Source organism: Argiope bruennichi, chromosome 8 (assembly GCF_947563725.1).
Source record: "Argiope bruennichi chromosome 8, qqArgBrue1.1, whole genome shotgun sequence".
Taxonomy (NCBI): Eukaryota; Metazoa; Arthropoda; class Arachnida; order Araneae; family Araneidae; genus Argiope; species Argiope bruennichi.
The window spans coordinates 64,457,662-64,476,705 of NC_079158.1; the positions used below are offsets into that span (position 1 = coordinate 64,457,662).

A 19,044-nucleotide genomic window follows, 5' to 3' on the forward strand; every position below is an offset into this window, starting at 1 on the left:
ATAATATTATATTATAGGTAGCGCATTACTTTTTTTTTCAATAAAATAAAGAAAAATAGTCATTTATTCAGGCTTGTTTTCTAGCCTCCCTGTGGTTTCAATAGCTTTCCTTCTTAACTATGATTCTAAGAATCTAAAAATTTATGCACGTTAATGTGAGTTAAAAAGTATTTATTGAGATTCCTTTCTACTCAGGTGCACTGATTGTGATAATAAAACGGTAGCAGATAAGTATTCTCAAACAGCATTGATGGGCTTTGAATAGAAATGTGAAGAATTTTCAACCCCGAAATGATAAAATGCATGCAGGAATTTGGATCCTTTATTGCTTTGAGCTCATGACTACTGATATACATTGAAAGGAAAAGCTCATTTATCACTCTATTATTTGAATTAACAGTTCGTGAGAAAAAATTTTCTTTGAAATAATTGTATTTCTTTTACAAATCGAGGGAAATAAATAAATGGTAATCTGGAATACAAAAACAAACTTTTACCGCGTTTTTCGTAGAATAATGTAAAGCGATGTTGGGCTTATTTAGTTGGGTTCCTTTAAGTCCGGGACATCTGGCACATGCATGAATGAACACTTGAATTATCTTCAAATGCAGAATACTTTTACATATAAACTTTGCGAAATTAATTATGCTGTAAAAAGCTTGTGCACATTGAAAATAAGTTACAAATCAAAGTTTGACTTTTTAAAATCTGAAAATTGATAGTGTGGTAATCGTTAATTTTGTGTTTCAGGAAACAGTATATACATCAGAAAAATAAATATAAATTTGGAAAGATTTCAAGCATATTTAACAATGAACATTTTACTTTATAACAGAATAAAAGCAACATTTTGTAAAAATTATGAAATAATGACGATTAATTATGTTATAGTTTTTATGTTAAATTAGACAGATTACCTCGCGTTTGCTGCGGAGAATTTGATATTGATAACTTATATACATTTAAAACAAATGAAATGAAGACGATTAATGTTTTGTCATGCATGATTTTACTTCTAAATTATTTTTCTTCTTATGCAATCGTTAGACATACAAATAATTATTCAGTTTTTCTATTTGATTTGTTTTGTTCTTTGTATACATATGACAGGAATATCAGATATTTTCAATATTCCGAGTATGCAATTGATTTTCAGCTTAGTGAATTATTTTTTAAATTTGTTTTCAAGAATTAAATGCAATAATACTAAACATCGTCAATTTGACGCTAAAAGTGCCAATGTAAGAAACTTGAATTAATTTCTACCTCTGCGAAATGAACTCTTCCTACAGTAACCTGTTTCTATAACGCCCGCCGTAAATACAGACGATTGTCTAGCAGTGTTCTTGTCGTGGACAGACAGTACAATACGTTTCTAGAACTGTTGTATTATGTTTATTCTTATTTCGTAAAGGCAAATATAAAAACTGTAACAAGCAAACTCAATGGTCATATTTTTGAATCACATAGCCTTAATTAAATAGACAATATTGAAGATTATTTAAAATTATAAGTTAATTTTATATTTCAGAAAAAAAATTTAAATTACTTTCATAAGTTAGTTTAAGGAAGCGGTATATTTTTTAGCGATAATCATATAACTTCGGATAAAAGCTAGCTAACAAGACCATTGCTTTAAAAATTCATTGTATGATATAATGAAGCTTTATAACATTATAACAGTGATAAAATATTCATCAATTATGAAACTCTGTAGCTTTCTTTCTGCTTCTTTCTCAGTAATTTTCCTGTTACATGTATGCTATTTTTATTTTCTCAGTACATACACAACTTTTTTATTGTCCTCAGCACAGAGAGAGATAAAGAGTGATGGCAACTGAATGAACTCATGTCTTTAGCTCCTTTTCTCTAATCAAATACCCCCCCCCCTTTTTGGATTTAAATGTATACTTTTAAAATTATAATTGTTTTAAGACTCCTGATTATTTATTTACCAGAAATGGGTAGTATTTACTAGTTAAATATGATAAATTTTAAATGATTAAAAAGCATGAAAAATCACAAATGAAAAATCAAAATACATAGCATTTAAAAAGTAAAACTTACATTAAATCTTCTTCATGATATAATATTCTAGCAGCTAATGACTGAGACTGAACTTTCAATTTCCTAAAACATTCATTCAAAATTAGACATTACAAAAAATTTCAATTCCTAAACAACAATAAATAAAACTAATAACAGAGCAATAAATAGAACTAATGCAAAATATATTACCTTAAAGTATTAGAGAGACCTCGTAGTACTCGACCAGGCCTACCATTGTCAAGTATTTGTAATCTTAGATGCCTAATATTTGGTAGGCATAATCCTGATAAGGTTGGAAGAGTAAGAATGGTATTTTTTAAATCTGCAACAGTTGACTCATTGGATATTTCGACATCTCCCAATTTTATACTCCTGTTTGCATCATCTCTTATTGTATCACCATAGCTTTGAAGCAAATCTAAAAGGAAAGAATAAAACTCATTTATATCATAAAGCTTAGTTCTTCATTTATTAAAAATAATAGAATGCAGCTAATTTCAAAGTATTTTGACCTATTGGTAATATGAATTTTCCTCTGTTTCCATGAATTTCTTGATAAAATTAAAAAAGAAATGCAGAAAAAGTGCTTTTATTTATGATTTTTGCTAACTAAATACTTCATATGTTATGGTTGAAAACTTTTCAAGATCTTAATTCACTTTAGAAATTTACTGCAGTACACAGTGCTCTACTTGCAGAGCACAACTCTTTAAATTTTAAACACAAATAAAAAAGGCTAGAAAATTTATTTAGGTATATAGGAATATATTCAGAATAAATTTCATGATGACACTTATCTTTTTGATTTTAGAGGTGTTCCATAACATGGAACATTGCACTGCACGAGCTCTGGAAAGGGTGACTAAGCGAGCTTTGCCGTAAAGTGCAAAAAATCTTTAGAATTTGAATTAAAAAAAAAAAAAAAAACGATTTGAATTGTCATTGATTATTTAAAAAGAAGATTAAAAGCGAATCTTAAACATTTTTTTTTTCATTTATAATTGAATCTAACGATTTTAGAAACAAGTGAAGTTAGGTGTTCCATGTATTTGAACATTGTGGCACAAAGAGTTAGAAAACAGATATAAAAGAACAGATACAGGTACAACGTAGGTTTACTAACAATGAAATCTTATCATACAATTATTGAATTCAAACTGTTGTACTTTGCTTATTATATAAAATTACATATTATTTGAATTTAATAATTTTAAATTAAATTTTATATATAAGAATTACTGCTGTTTTAATCATTAATTATGTATAATTTATTAAGATTAGTAAATATCAAAAATAAACGTGATACTTTTTTTTCTAATGGTGTACAGTCCCCCCCTCCAAATTCTTAAATAAATCGAATTTTTGTTGTGATACTATTGGCTTCAAATTAGCTATATTCGACTGTAAGAAAATATCTAAAGAAGAGCTTGATCAGTATAGCAACGAAATATGTTGATCAACTTGAAAATAAATTAAATAAATAGAAATTAAAGAATACAAATTTTTTTTTCTGGACAAAATGTTACTTCGTTAAAAATGTTATTTTAATATTTTCTCTCATAAAATTTAAATTCTTAGAAGCATAAATTTAGATTGAAAACTGTATCAAAACTGATTCATATATTTCACTTTTTGAATCTATAATTACTATATTCCTTTATTTATCAAAAAATTAAAGATGATTTTCAATACAGAAAGGCAGAATGAATATACCAGAAAGTTAGATTAAATGAATTTACAAATAAATTTAATAAAAAAAGATTATTGAATACACACCTTAATTGGTGAACTAAAAAATTATTTCATTAAGCTATTTTCCACTTAAATTTTTAATTCACATTCATAAAAACAGTAAAATTTTGAAGTAATTTTTTTCCTTCCAAATTCATTACCAGGTAATAATACTAAAATGGAACCAAATTTTAATATCCCCCCCCTTAGAAAAAAAGTCACAACGAAAAATATTTTTGTTTATAGACCAAGCCTGAGGACTGCAAATTGGTGGGGAAAAAATTTCCAAATATTGAATTTGACTTAACTAGTTGCTATTGACTTAATTGTCATAAAATAATTTTTTCAAGTTTCCAATTATTTTTAAACTAGTCAGAAGTTCCTACTTAAAAAAAAAAAAAAACTTTTCCCTACTTTAAAAAAAAAAAAAAAATCCTCTGACTTTCAAGTAAAATAAAAAAATGACATACTTTCAATACCACTGTGCAGACCATTCATATACTCATTTCCCTTTTGAGAGTTTGTCCAGTTTTCAAGAGTAGGAAACAACCAAATTGAGAATGTTAAAAACCCTTTGGCAGGCAGACGGCCTTCCATAATTAGAAGATTCTCTCCATGTTGGATGCTTTCATCTTCTAAAGTCATGCCATCAAGCGATAACTGTTCCATTGGCTCACCGCACCAATTAGTTTTACGCAAATGCCATGCATCTCCTATAAACGGAAAAATTACAAAAAATAATAAGATGCAGCTATCACTTTTTTTTTTGTTATAAAAAATAAATACTAAATGTGAAAAAAATAGCAATATTAAGAAAGAAAAAAGCCATTAGTGGTGAAAATGATGATGTAATTTTTTTAAAATGGGGATTAACATCTCACATGGCTTTATCTAAAAAAACTTACGGTTTGGGGGGGAAAAAAACCCTACGAAGAATATTAGATTCCATTATTAGAATTATTGTTTTTATTTAAGAAATATCTTAAAATAAAAACAATAACTTAATTTAGAAGATTTTAATAAAATTTTTCAAATAAGTATTTTGTATTTCTTTTTTCTTTCTTTTGTTTACTTATAAATTAATTATTTATTTTTGAAATTCAAGGACAAAAAACTTTTTTATAATTGGAAAGGAGTTTTATTAAACAGTTTTAAAAGCCATTAGTGGTTAAAAAGTAAAAGTAAATAAAACAATAATTATATAATTAACATTAATAAATGTAGATAATTGCTTAATTAGAGTTAAACGTAGTTGCAAAGAATATTATTTCATTTAACAGTTATTTGAATGAAATCAGGGAATCTATAAACCATGGAAATTCTTTTGTCTGTTCACAATTATGTGTTTTGCACCTTAAGTGAATTAAGGCCTTTTTTTCTGATTTTCTATGCATGAAAATTATGTTGGAAAATATTTTATATTAGTTTTGTATTCAATCCAAAAGCTAGCTTGTAAAATGTATCATTTCTGTTATATTATCCTTTGGGTTCGACTTTAATTAAAAAAATTATGCTGCATATGATTTATTATATGCTTCAAGTTAGAATTTTTAAAAAATAATTCAGCTACAAAATAATTACAATTATTAGAATTCAATAATGTTCTACAAGTGGCAAAATGAAATCCTACCAGCATTAAGTAACACTCATTCTATCAATGAGAAAAGAATGTATAGCTAAAATATTTATTACATAAAGAAATATCATACCATTTAGACCAGCAATGCAAAGCATTTTCCGTAAGCATTCCTGTACACTCATATTTTTATTTACAGTAACTTCAAAATCTACAGAATCCCCTAAGCCAATACCAACAGTAAACATTATTGTTATCTGTAAAGTAGAAAAATACAATATTTTATCCAAAGAAATGCAATATATTTTTTAAAAAAATACTGTTATTATTAATAAAAAGTAAATCCCTAGCATTACAAATAAATGAATTTTAAATGTTAATGGAGATTCATATTATTTTAATTTAGGTCAATACCTTATTATTTCCTGAAGTTCTTATAATTAAGGTAATCGATTTTAAATGGCAGAGAAGATATGAGCTTCAAATTAAAACTTTCATTAATTATTTATCACAGAGTTGACCAGCGTAGAATTATTAAATAGATAACTGCCAGAAGAACCCCCAGAAGCTTCAAGATTTTATTGTGTTATTTTGAAAGGCAATGTTATGCTTGCATTTAATTATAAGACTATGCAATTGAACTTATTCAGATAAAATCAAGTACTATTGAAGTTAATTTTAAAAGTGTATTCAAATGGCATTCCCTTCACAAGTTTTATACATTAAGTAAGTTTCATTATTTTAAGTAAGAGAGAATTTAAGAAAAGGTTAAGGAAGTATTAAGTATTTTAAGAAAATAAGATGATTTATAATTAAAAAAAATCATTATTCAATCTTATAAATTAAATATTATTATACAAAAGATTATATTAAAAAATATCATTTTTTTTTCTATTTTGCTTAAAATTTAAATTTTAGTTACACATTTTTTATATGCACTATACTGAAATAAAACTGCAATGAAACACTTTGCTATTTCAGTTTATGAAAATTTACTACTTAAAAATATTTATATAAATTAAAATCTGTAAAAAAAGTTTTCAAATTTTGTAGGAGGAAAGGGTTTTGAAATTTCCACTGCCTAAAATCATCCCTAAAAAGTTTCATTACAGTTCACTAAAAAACGAACAATTGTATATCTAAAATTTTGATTTGTGATCAAGACTTTTTCAATTCTAATTCAATGATCAACTCATGTTTTATCAAAAATAGGATCCATATCTTTGATCAGGTAATCAGAAGAATAATAAGATTCATAAGCATGCTTGTGGCAGTATATTTTAATGCATCACATGCAAGGAAATTAAAAATCTAATTTTTGATTTTTCCTAATTCTATTCCACTATTTCATTCTTAAAACTTAAGCTAAAAAGTTTAAAATTCTAAGGAAGAAACTACATACAAGTGGACAACAATAATAATGTCTGTTTTTTTGCTGTTTTATAAAATAAATACAGTTATTCACATAAAATTTAAATAGAACAAATAAAATAAATGAGCAAACCTGATCAGGAGCAGGTGGTTCACCTTCCTCTATAGTTAAACAAGATGCTTCCACAATACCAGCTTCACGGATGGTGTAATGCTCATGCACTACAAAAAGTAAAAATAAAAGCTATTAAAAAGTAATCTTGTAAATCTTGTAATAAGCACAGCTTTTAATTCTTAATTTAAAAAAATTATATTTATGATATATTGAATATTTTATTTACGATTAGGAAGCACTTTCATATAAAAAAATTAAGAAATTGAAATTAAAAAAATTAGCTTGTTTTACTTGGACTATAAATAAACGTCATATCTCTATAGATATAGCAGAATATATATTCCTTATAAAAATTCATAGTATCGATATAATTTTGATGAAATATGGCATATGTGCTATTTAATTCAAAAGAAAAGTACTATCAGTTTTTCAAATTGCATAAATTAATCAATTATTAAGTGGAAATTTGAAGCTTTTATATAGCTTTCTTTCAGTAACTTACTGCAGAAATATAGCAAAAGAATAACATTTATATCCTCTTAAAATAAAATAAAATTTTAAAAAATCCAATAAATTAGTTTATATTACATTGTGTATTTAGACAAAAATTATTGCCCTTTTTTTAAAAAGAATTATGCTAAGGTCAATAGTTTGATAACTTCTTAGTTGACAGATCAACAGATCACAAAATATCATTGTAAAGGAGGAGAGGGGAGAGAAAAGTTTGCTACTGTCTTATTCTCCAACTGTATCTGTTATTTTTCAAATAAACGATTAGTTTAGACAGTTTAAGAGTTGTTAAACTGAATCAATTTGGATTCATATTCCAAAAGGAAAAACAAGAATTGCTTATACTGTCAGACTCTTCAAATAAATTTTCAATTAATTTTTTCCCTTCAAAAATAACTATTTATTTAAGTAACATCAATTCAAAATCCTTCTGTTGGATGTCTTTAGTTTAAAATAATTAACAATAAAATTAACTATTCTAAGAAATGTGCAAAATTTTTATTTAATAAATTTAATTGAATTTTTACATAAAGGGCAAAGCAGCTGGTCACCAAAATTAGCAAACACATAATACATATATATCTTTCAGCAATACAATAAATAAAATGAGACAACAACTTACATGGAGGTCTTTTACTTTGAGACTTTATATATTTTCTTAATATAAAATTTCGGTTGTTGTCTAAATTTAATTGAGTCACAGCAAGAGCTCTCAATTGCTCGACAGTCTGAAAAAAAATGTTTGAAATGTTAATAACTCAGCAAATACTAATTCAACTACTTCAAATTTTTTCAAAACAGGAAATAACAATAATATTTACATTCTACAAATTTATCAAATTCATTTACTTTCCATTACCTTTAAATCTGGTAATGCATGTTTATTGTATACTTCTTTAAAATATTTGTCTACTTTGAAGGTTAATAGATATGAATTATATATATATATATATATAATTTATATCTATCTAACACTTATTTTTGTAGCAGCAAAGAGATCTACAATTGCATTTTTGATATCTTTATTTTAAGAAAACTGAAAATTAGAAACTAATTCAATTTTCAAACCGTACTAGGCTGTGTTTCAAAATAGAACTCATATTACAAAATAATTAAAAATCTACATGTATTTAATTTTTATTTTTAAGTAAAAGAATTCTCACAATGAAGAAAACCTTTAATCTTTCTTGAAATGTGACAACTTTTGGGGCTAGGTAGTAGAAATTTCACGATAACAATGTCCATAATAGTTCATATGAAGTAAACAATTGAAAATTTCAACATTTTTGGAAAGAAAATCCAGTTTCTAGCAAGTACAGATTCAATATTTCTTAGAAGTTGATATTAATTTTTTAAAAAATGCATTCAGTGCCAGTAAAGATAATGACATGAAATAAGCTATTGAATAATTAATTTAATCATTAATTTATAGTCATTTCAAAATACACATCATACCAAGATATCAATGGATTTGTCTTAGTGGCACAAAAATTGGGTATTTAATTATATCACAAATAAAATTGTATACATACACTAGCAAAGATTATATCCAAATTTAGTAATGGTATATACACACATTATTTAAATACATAATTAAAATTCAGTTTTTAAGGATTATTATAAATTATATATGTGTCAAAGACTTAAGACATTATGACTTGATGGAAACAATCAATAGTAATATTTCAGTTCTTTTGTTTGATCTATGTAATAATTTAACAAAAACTTTAATTATATTATTTCCGAATGAGAAATAAATGTCCCTGTTTACCCATTTTAAGCAAAAATCATATTATATAAATGAATTCCATGATTAAAAATAGTGAAAAAAATCATGTTATTTTATTCATACATTTATATATCTACATTAAACAGGAATTAATGCAATAATATAAGAAAACTGAATCTATAATACCTTATTTTTAATCACTTACACTATCGAGATCAATTGTAAGCTCTGCCATAGGAATATTAGAACTGTTTTCAAGTATAAATCCCTGAAAAAATAGCAAAATAAAATAAAATATCATAAGCATACATTTATTCACTTTTAAATATTTTTTTAAAAATTTAAAAATATTTTTTAAAAATTTATTTTAAAGATTTCTACGATAAAAAATTGCAAAGCAGCTAGCAATATGATGTATACAATAAGAATATTCAATTTCTAAGACTTCAAAAGATTATGTATAAATTCATGCATAAAAAATTCTATGGAATGGGTCTGAAATATTGAAAGGAGAATAACAGCATACAGTAAATAATATTTTCTAATAATATAATATATTAAATAATTTAATAATAATATTTCTAAAATCTTATAGTAAAACCACTGATGGGGAAAATCTTGGTCTCTTCTGCTCTTGTGTCACGATGTAAATGGATGTCAGTTTTATCATTACTTCAAGTACATAATATGCCACCCTTGATAGAGTAAAGCAAAATGGCTATGCATTTGCTTAAATTATATTCTCTCTCTCTCTCTCTCTCTCTCTCACACACACACACAAAAAAAAAATAATCCAAAAGCAGATAACTATAGTACTTGTACTAATGATAGTTTTTCAGTATAAGAAGGTCAATATTTGCATAATAATAGTTATGATGTAAGATGTTATACACCTAAAAATATTTTAATGGCTGTAAGAATATCAGGACAATTCACAGTACTCGATAATCCTCTAATTTCTCTAGACTTATATCCAATCAAGAATCTGTAAGATCACTTCAACAATTTAATTTGTTTTCTAGATGATACACCCATCAACACCTTGCTGAGAAAACACTTCCAACCTTTTCAGGAGCTGTACATATTAGATATGAGAGTTACAAAGGATATTGATCAGTGATTACATTAGTAGTGTTCAATTATGTTGAAATTAATGATAGATGTGAATTTTCGCAGAATATCTTTTCAAACTGAAGAAAAGCATTTTAGTTTTCACTCAAAGGCATTATTGAGTAGATATGACGCAAAAAGACTTGGATAAACAAATAAAATAAATACTGAAATTTTTTTGGTAGATAGTTGACTGATTGATTTATTAGATTACATTTTATTCTGAAAGCAATACAAGTGATTGAGAAGACCATGGTGCTTTTGAAAGAAGACATTTTTTTAAATCAGTTTTCTATTCCTATAGGCACATATATACTTTTTCAACAATATTTCTATCAATATATGGAAGATTTCACATATTTTTACCTGACAGCAATTTTGCACCATAATTGTCACTTTACTGCACATTTCTTTCATTAGAAGAACATCACTACATCTCATACTTTCTGCAACAATGTTATCTCCATCAATGAAACTGAGTTCAGAGAGTGTATGAGCATTATGAGTTTCAGTCAATGGAGACAATCTTGTTTCTTCTCCTATAAATAAGAAAAATATCTGAAAAATCTATCTATTTTTCTTTATATTTCAATTTAATTGATTAAAAGAAATAAACTAATAAATGTTGATTTTTTCCAAACATTTCAACCATGGCTAAAACAATAATAATTATTATAGTAGTAAACTGTATAATTATATGGTTACTGGTTATTAATTTTAAGAAGTTAAATTGGTTATATACAGCTAGTATCAGAGATATATAATTTCACAACACCACATTATAAATTATTAAATTTCCAATCACACATTGGAATTTTTATAAATATCTAAAATAAAAATGACCAGAAATAATTTAAAATAATTTTTTAAAACTAACATTTATATTGCATTATTTTTATGAGTTAAAAAGTTGTTTGTAGACTTAAAGCAATAATTTCTTTCCTTTCTAAGAAGAAAATTTTTCTTAAATAGATTTATATCCCAGAGCAAAATTACAACAAATATCAGCAATATTTAATGTAATATTTTATTTAAAAATATAACAAGCTTAAAAAAACAATAATATAAATAGGTAATGGGGGAAACAATTTATAAAGCTCATAAAAAAATTGAAACAATATTGCAGCTTTCCTCATTGATTTATGTTTATTTAATAGACATTTTTTTCAAAATTAATAAATTAGCATTGTGAAATCCTGACAATTACATAAGAAGATTTTAGAAATTTTATAATTTATTCAGAACTTAATATTTTTAATTGACATTTTTATAAAAAGGAATAGTTAATGATATATTTTAAACTAACTACATAATGACAAGAAGGTGGAGTAAAAAAAGTAATTCCATTTTTATACTGCTTTGAATCTCTATTCTAGAAACCACTAGATCTAAATATAATAATCAAATCAGAATTTGTTCATTCATGATTATAAAAAAACACTTTCTCTGTTTGGAAGCATCTCATATTGAAATTAATGATTAAATTAAAACTAAATTTTATATGCAGACCCATGGAAGGTGAAAATAAAGAACCATATGAATTTCGCAAAGAGGGAAAGCTAGAATATTATAAATGTTGTACAGATCCTTATGTTAATAAATAGTCGATTATTATCTGCAAATATCATGTGTATCATTTATTTTTGCGTATGCATATATATATTTTGTCATTCCAGCAATTATGAATTTTGCATGTTACATTTTCTGTAGATTCATTTTAATCAATTATTGTCCTCTTTTCATTCCAAACGTATTAAAAAAAACATTAAAAATGTCTTCACAGTTTATACATGAAGTTTTATTGCATTCCATTCATTACTTTCCAAATAACAAAAGTTATTTCAAGGCCATCTGTACACTGATCGATTCGATAAAGAAGATGGCCTCAAAATACTTTTGGGTGAAGACTTATTCAAACAATCTCAGGCATACAGCTTAATCCTTTCACAGCAAAAATGGAATAAATCAATCAAGTCCCAATCAGAATTACTAAGATAAAAAAAAAATTTCTTTCAGTTATGTTGTTTATTTGATTGATGCTTATGTTGCCATTTCAACTTTAACATTAAGGCTGACACCAAACAAATGCTCATCTCATATTTTTGGGTGGTATATTGTAGAAGATATCTTGGTAGAGTAACATTTCATGCAATAAAAAACTTGATAGAAAAATACACAATGAAAAGAGTCCCCACAGTCCAATGTCCCACTATTTTCATCCAGTACATATCAATCTCACAATATTAAAACCACAAAAAATACAGAAAGCAGAGTAAAGAGGCCAAAGAATAGGTATTGCCAAGATTGATCTTTTCTTCAATAATAATGAACTTTCCATGCCCAATATCAGATGTGAATTTTTGAATTACAAATGTCATTAACATGACAGTCTCATATGATTGATTTTCAAGTCATCATTCTTTATTTCATGACTAAACTTTGCATCTCACCTACAAATAACATTACATTCAAGGTTACATTATTGTTTAACACATACACACAGATATGTATCACACACTTTTAAAAGTAAAAAGAAATGTTCAACTGTTAAATTTTTAGGGAAAAAATAAAATAAAAGTGTAAAAAAATAATTAGAATTTCATTATTTTGAAAAAGAAGTAGCAATTCCCCAGCCTCTACACAGTTAGCTAAACAAGATTTCAAAGCAATCTCAAATATTCTATGAAACTCTAGAACCAAGCTTCATCAATAGACTTGAAGAAAAATTACCTGCAATTTAATGCCAGTTAATATACTTTTTCAATGTATTTGATATAACTGTGTCATACACAAATAAACATTCTCCATATCAATAAAATATGTTTACACGGACCCTGTAAATCCAGTCTGCTGACACGCATATCTTCCAAAGGTAAAGGAACAAGGTTAGAAATTAGATTTTTAAGTTCAGTGACTGTAGTTGTTTTAGGAAAACCACGAGACATCTCCACAGTTTCTCCATTTTGCAGTTTGATAGAAAGATTTAGAAGAACAGGCTCATGAGCAACTCCTATTGCAAAATGTTCACCTCCAAGCTAAAAAAGAAAAGCATAATTAATTTTAAAGAAAATTAAAATACTGCACTTAAATTTTTTGAAAAAATTATGATTTTTACAAAATTTGTAATATAAAAGGATAGTTCATAGCTGAAACATTTATATTTTGAATATATATGTAGTTAATAAATCCTTTATAACCATGTTTTTCCAAGTATAACTACTCAATATTCACTGTCTTAGTTGGCTGTCGGATTCCAATCAGTTTTGCAAACTTCTTTAATATTCCACTTAATTTTTTTCTTGATTAACTATTGAACATGTTAGAAGTTTTGCCACTATTTTGACATTCTCTTTTTATATTTTTTTGACCATAGGTAATATATGTAAACACATGCCTAACATTCCAATATGATCAAAGATTGAATTAGCTAATTATTCATTTAAAATTTGTTCAATACCTTATTCCTTTTAAAAATGTTACTAAATCTAGTGGCTTACGAAGGCAGGCGTAATTCACATTGGGCTCTGAGTGTCAGCCATTTTTTTTATTAATGTGCTTTTTTATTAAATAAAAAAGCATGTCAAATAATCTATAAGGGTCTTTCCATTTTTCAATTGCCAGTGAATAGTAGGAGAACAAAAAGAGGCTGTGATGATTTAGTATTATTGTGCGGTGCATAGAAGAAGATTATCTGTTCCTAATCTTACTGAAATATTGAGATTTATCCTAAAATTATGGTTTCAATTGCATTACATAAGAGGATTTTTTTTGAAATTCAAACTCATTAAGAATTATTTCAGATCCACTATGAACTAAGAACAACTCTCTATTTAAACATCTTGCAAATTGAAAATAATATAGATAAAAGTATTGATTTTGATAACATAATTTAAAAATTTGCAGAACAAAAAAAGTTAGAAAGAAGATATTCTAAATCTCAAGTTAAAGTGCAGTTTCTTGTAATAGAGTCTACAGAAGGAAACTTGCAACCATTTGAGTTTATGTTAGAATAATAATAATAAACTAAGCACTAGATACTATCAACAGAGAAAAAAAAATATATTTACATTATACTTAAATTGTCATTCAAAATCATTTTATTTGCTCTCTCTCTCTCTCTCTCTCTCTCACACACACACACACACATGCACAAATGTTTACAAGATACTAAACATTATGTTCTTACACAATTGAGTAAAAGAAAAATTACTTCCTCATGAAATTCTATTTTTTACTTTGATGGGCATGATGGGGTCTGCATTGGGTACTACAAGACTTAACTAAGTCCACAACGCATTAATAAAAAATCACATTGGAAAACTATAAATAGTTTATTTCAAAAGTGGAAGCATACTTTTTTTATAAGATTAAAAATGGATCTAATCCATAATTTGAAAGGAATAACACATGTAAATTTCACTGTTGTATTTTTGAGACTGAAAGTGGAAGTTGGTAACCATTGTTAATTCAGATGAAAAATCATGGTTTCAAAACTAAAAACCAAAAATTATTAGTACAGCAGTTTAAGATACTGTTATAAAACTCTGAAAAGTGTGGGAAAATTGAAAAGCCTGCAAAACCTAGAAGTGGTTTTGAATTTGAATGGTAAGAAAAAGAGTTAACTTTTTGAAATGCTGATAATATATATATATATAGATATATTAAATAGATACATGTATGAGATATCCCCTAAAAGTGAAACAATTATTTTCTTAACTATAATAATTAGACATATACCTTCCTGTGTAAAGTTTTTTTTTTTTTTTTTTTTTTTTTTTCCAAATCAGGTATTTAAATATATGAAAAACGCTTCTTTCTGTAGAGGGGGATATGAAAAAAAAAAAAAATTAAATTTTTATACTGTCCCCATAGTGAAAAAGTGTAGAAGAATAAAATGTTTTTCAAACACTCATCTATAAGAATAAAGTTTCACTCTTCTATCTACAAATTTTGTTAAGGTTTTAAAAGGTGAATATACACTTCCTAATTTTTATGGATGTTTTTTTATACTTAATTAATAACAGTTTTAAAAAATTTATTCTAGATGAACACCTTTGACACTAACACAAAGTTGAATTCTTTTAACAATAGTCGTGCATATGAGAATGAATTTATTGTGTCTTAAAGACAAGCTTTTTGAATTTGTACGCAAAGATCTACAAAAGTATACTGTCAAAGACAATTCATCGCTTAATTTAGAAAAATGCCAATCAAAATGAACTAAATATATCCATTATTATTCAGCATAATGTTGCACAAAATGGAACCAACTAAAGAGCCACACCATACATTTATAGAAAATTGCCACTAATAATGAAACCTTTTGTAAGAAGAAAGGATTTATTATTCCAAAAATGGTAGATTTTATTAATATTTCTTTCTCGATAGTGAAGCATTTGCTGTTTTTATTAATATTTCTTTCTCGATAGTGAAGCATTTGCTGTCCTAATCCATGTTGTTTAGTTGCCCATGTAACTGTTGTATAAACCATGGATGCTGTATAGATATCGATTATTACATTTAGTTATTTGCTGATTTTACATTGAAATATATGAAATGTTGAGAGACATAGTTGAAGTTAGTCGAGTGCTGAGTATTGAATCAGTGGTAAGTGGGCAATAGAATTCAGCTTAAGCAAAAGGTCAAAGACGATTAGTAAACAATCTAAAGGCATGAATAGTTGTGCAAAGTCTTTTTCCTATGGAATTTTCTCAGATCGTTTTGTGCTGTTTAGATAGTTTACTACCAATTTGCTGTTTCTTTTCTTTCTTTTTACTTCTGCTGTTTAATGCAAGAGCTGTTTTTTTTTGTTTGCATTTTGTTGTTTGTATGTTCGTGTCTTTATTAGAATGAAGCATAATTGTTTGCTACCGAGGCAGTTGGACTGTTTAACTGTACACTCCCTGTACCAGAACATTAACAATATATTATGTGTGTAGAAATTTCTAGAATTTAAATACTATCGAAAAGCAAGCATCAAAAGATTTAGCAAATTCACGTTTAAAAATTTCATTCTAAATAGTCTAGAAACCAAACAGTAATTTTGTGAAATGACATAGTGAAACAAATTAACAATAATAGTTAACTAATTAATCATATAAAAATAATATGATTTTTGATTCCATTAATGTAATAATTTTAAAGTACTGCATATGATTTTGTAAATATTACTATAATATTCTGACATACGTAATTTCCATTCTTTAACAGCTAATCATAATTGTTTTGCAGTTCTTTTGATGTTTGATATAGGGTTACAAACTTTTCTGGATTCCTTTAATTATTTTTCTTTGAGAAAAAAAAAATGCTTATAGATCACATATTCCAAATTTTAAAAAATTATTATATACATTCCAGTAAAAAAGGTAAATGTAAATCCTAAAAAATATTATTTGCTGTTTTTGTGAAAACTTTTCAATTTTTATAACAAAAATTACACATTTGAAACTTTAGAAATCAATAGACAGAAGAAAGACAACAACTGAGATTAATACACACATACAAAAAATGAATAGAGTGTATTCCTTACCTGCTTCCCATCCCAAACAAAAATTTTTGTTCCCTCAAGGATTCCTAAATCTTTTAAAGACTCAAAATTTTGAGCTAAAATAAAAACAGAAAAAAAAATCTTTTTAATGAGGATATAATAAATCAAAATATAAACAAATTATAGTATATAATATAACGTTACAATAATTGCTTTGAATCACACATGAAAAAAGAAAAATCATGTTGCTTAGTTTTTATATTAATCATTTATACAATTTTATAATTATAAAAATTTTAATATATATAATTTTAGAAGCATTAAATAAATAACATAATAAATTTTTATATACATATATAAATTGAATTATTCCTTATTTCTAACAAAACAAAATGTTCACAGTATAATTAATAATCAGATATGCAAATGTAGTTATTTATGTATAAATATATATACAATAAAATTATTTCATACTGCCACTGTATCTACAGCTTCACCTGTGTATATATGTTCAATAAAATAAATAAATAAACACATATGCTTTTAAGCTGTTGAGTTTTTATATTCAATCCATAAGAAGTTTTTAAAAAGTTAATTATTATTCTAAAGCATCTAGATAAAAAACATTTTTATTGACAGCATTTGGCATATATACATAAAAATTTCTTTGAGTTCCCCCTCTTAAATATAGCTCCATATAATTAGATATTGGAGAAATGTGGGATGTTTAGGTTCATAATCATGTTTTTAGAAGATTAAATGTGAATTAAAAAAATTAATAATATTAAAAGAAAGCAATTTAAAGACTCTTTGGCTTAGATATTTAATACATTTTTTTTTTCTTAAAGTCCTGATTGCAATCTTTAGCAAAAAAAAAAAACAATCCTCTAAAGTCAAAAAATAAAAACAAACATAGTTTGTAAAAAATCTTCAATGATTGTAAGAAGTATTTGCAGACAGCATTTATTAAAAAAAAAATTGCTTTTTGGAGAAACATTTTGATAGATTAATTTCTTATTAAGATTATGATTGTACTATAAGTTTGTTCTATGAATTGAATATTTCAAACAGTTCATAAAGATTATGGTCAATATCCTTTCTTTGGTTAAAAAATTATCAATAAAAGCTATCTAGACCAAATTTATCTAGTAAACTTGAAGTAATAATCATTTAAGTTTCTGTTATTAAGTCATCGTTTTTTTTTTTTTTTTTTATATATACCATAGAGTAAAAGATAAAATGGAAGGAATAAACTTGAGAGTTTCTTGGTACTTGCTATTTTGATAAATTTGGTACATATTTGAAGCAAAATTTTCTGGGAATATAGTAATTATTTTGCACTTCTATTCTTTTAAAACATGGACTCGACTTCAAATACAATTTTTGCGACAGAATCCCCCTTTTCATTCCAAGAAATATTGAATGTCCTGGAGTTAAATGAATACAATCTTTTGGTTAAGTTTTTCACTAATTCAAATTTTTCTATAGCTAATTCTCAGTGATATAACAGATAAACCTCTCAAGACTCATGGACAGAAGAATTATTTATCAGCAACAGTAATTTGTTTTTGGAACCAAGAGGTTATCAATGTCTTAACAGATTGCTAAAGATGGAATTACTAGGACGAATTTGATAAGAGAAAGATTGTAACAATAAAATATTTAAATGTACTAGGTACACATTTTAACATTAATTGTTACTAAAACAAAATTCCAGCAATTATAGAATTTAGATAAATCATAAGTAAATAAGTTTCATGGAGTAAGATATGAGCATTGGGAATACCTATTACAAATATGTATAAAAGCATATATTTTGAAAATATTTTAATTGCATTCATTTATTTTTAAATAAAATTCTATTCAATAAACTCAATCTAAAAATTAGTAAAAATAAGACTTATGGTTTAAAAATTTAAGTTTTAATGTTATTAAACTATGAGACAAAATTAGTTTAAACAATTAAAGAAATTTCAACAACTTTAAAAAATAGCTTTTAAAACAAGTTTAAAAAAGGTACTATGCAAGAAATTCAATTTAAATTGAACTAAAATAGTTGCATAACAGAAGAAAAAGTAAAAATCTTTGAAGGAAATAATTTCAATATTGGTAAAAGAGTGCCAGTGTGGATGTAACCAAGAAATAAAATTGGTTTGATATTTTAACAAAAAATAAAGATATTGCTATAAAATGTGTTTAAATTAATTAAAAAAATTGATTAAAATGAAAAAAAAATAGCTCTTTAGTAAAGAAATTTATAACACTAATAAGCTATTTTTTAAAATTTTAAGAAGTTGTAAAAATAATTTATGTCTAATGATTTGTTCAGAAGTTATGGTAGAAAAATGAAAAATCTTTTAACTCAT

General features: G+C 25.6%; 1 protein-coding gene across 1 annotated transcript in view; it reads right to left on the reverse strand.

Moving 5' to 3' along the window:
- LOC129980580 (ubiquitin carboxyl-terminal hydrolase 40-like) overlaps nucleotides 1–19,044 on the reverse strand; it is a 70,641-nt gene that overhangs the window by 10,493 nt on the left and 41,104 nt on the right. The window contains exons 17-26 of the mRNA XM_056090957.1: nucleotides 16,721–16,794; nucleotides 13,025–13,226; nucleotides 10,558–10,730; nucleotides 9,287–9,349; nucleotides 7,975–8,080; nucleotides 6,861–6,949; nucleotides 5,490–5,613; nucleotides 4,251–4,493; nucleotides 2,239–2,467; nucleotides 2,068–2,130 (exon numbers count right to left, since the gene is read on the reverse strand). Coding sequence (XP_055946932.1) covers nucleotides 2,068–2,130; nucleotides 2,239–2,467; nucleotides 4,251–4,493; nucleotides 5,490–5,613; nucleotides 6,861–6,949; nucleotides 7,975–8,080; nucleotides 9,287–9,349; nucleotides 10,558–10,730; nucleotides 13,025–13,226; nucleotides 16,721–16,794 — 1,366 coding nt within the window. The remainder of the gene's footprint in view (nucleotides 1–2,067; nucleotides 2,131–2,238; nucleotides 2,468–4,250; nucleotides 4,494–5,489; nucleotides 5,614–6,860; nucleotides 6,950–7,974; nucleotides 8,081–9,286; nucleotides 9,350–10,557; nucleotides 10,731–13,024; nucleotides 13,227–16,720; nucleotides 16,795–19,044) is intronic.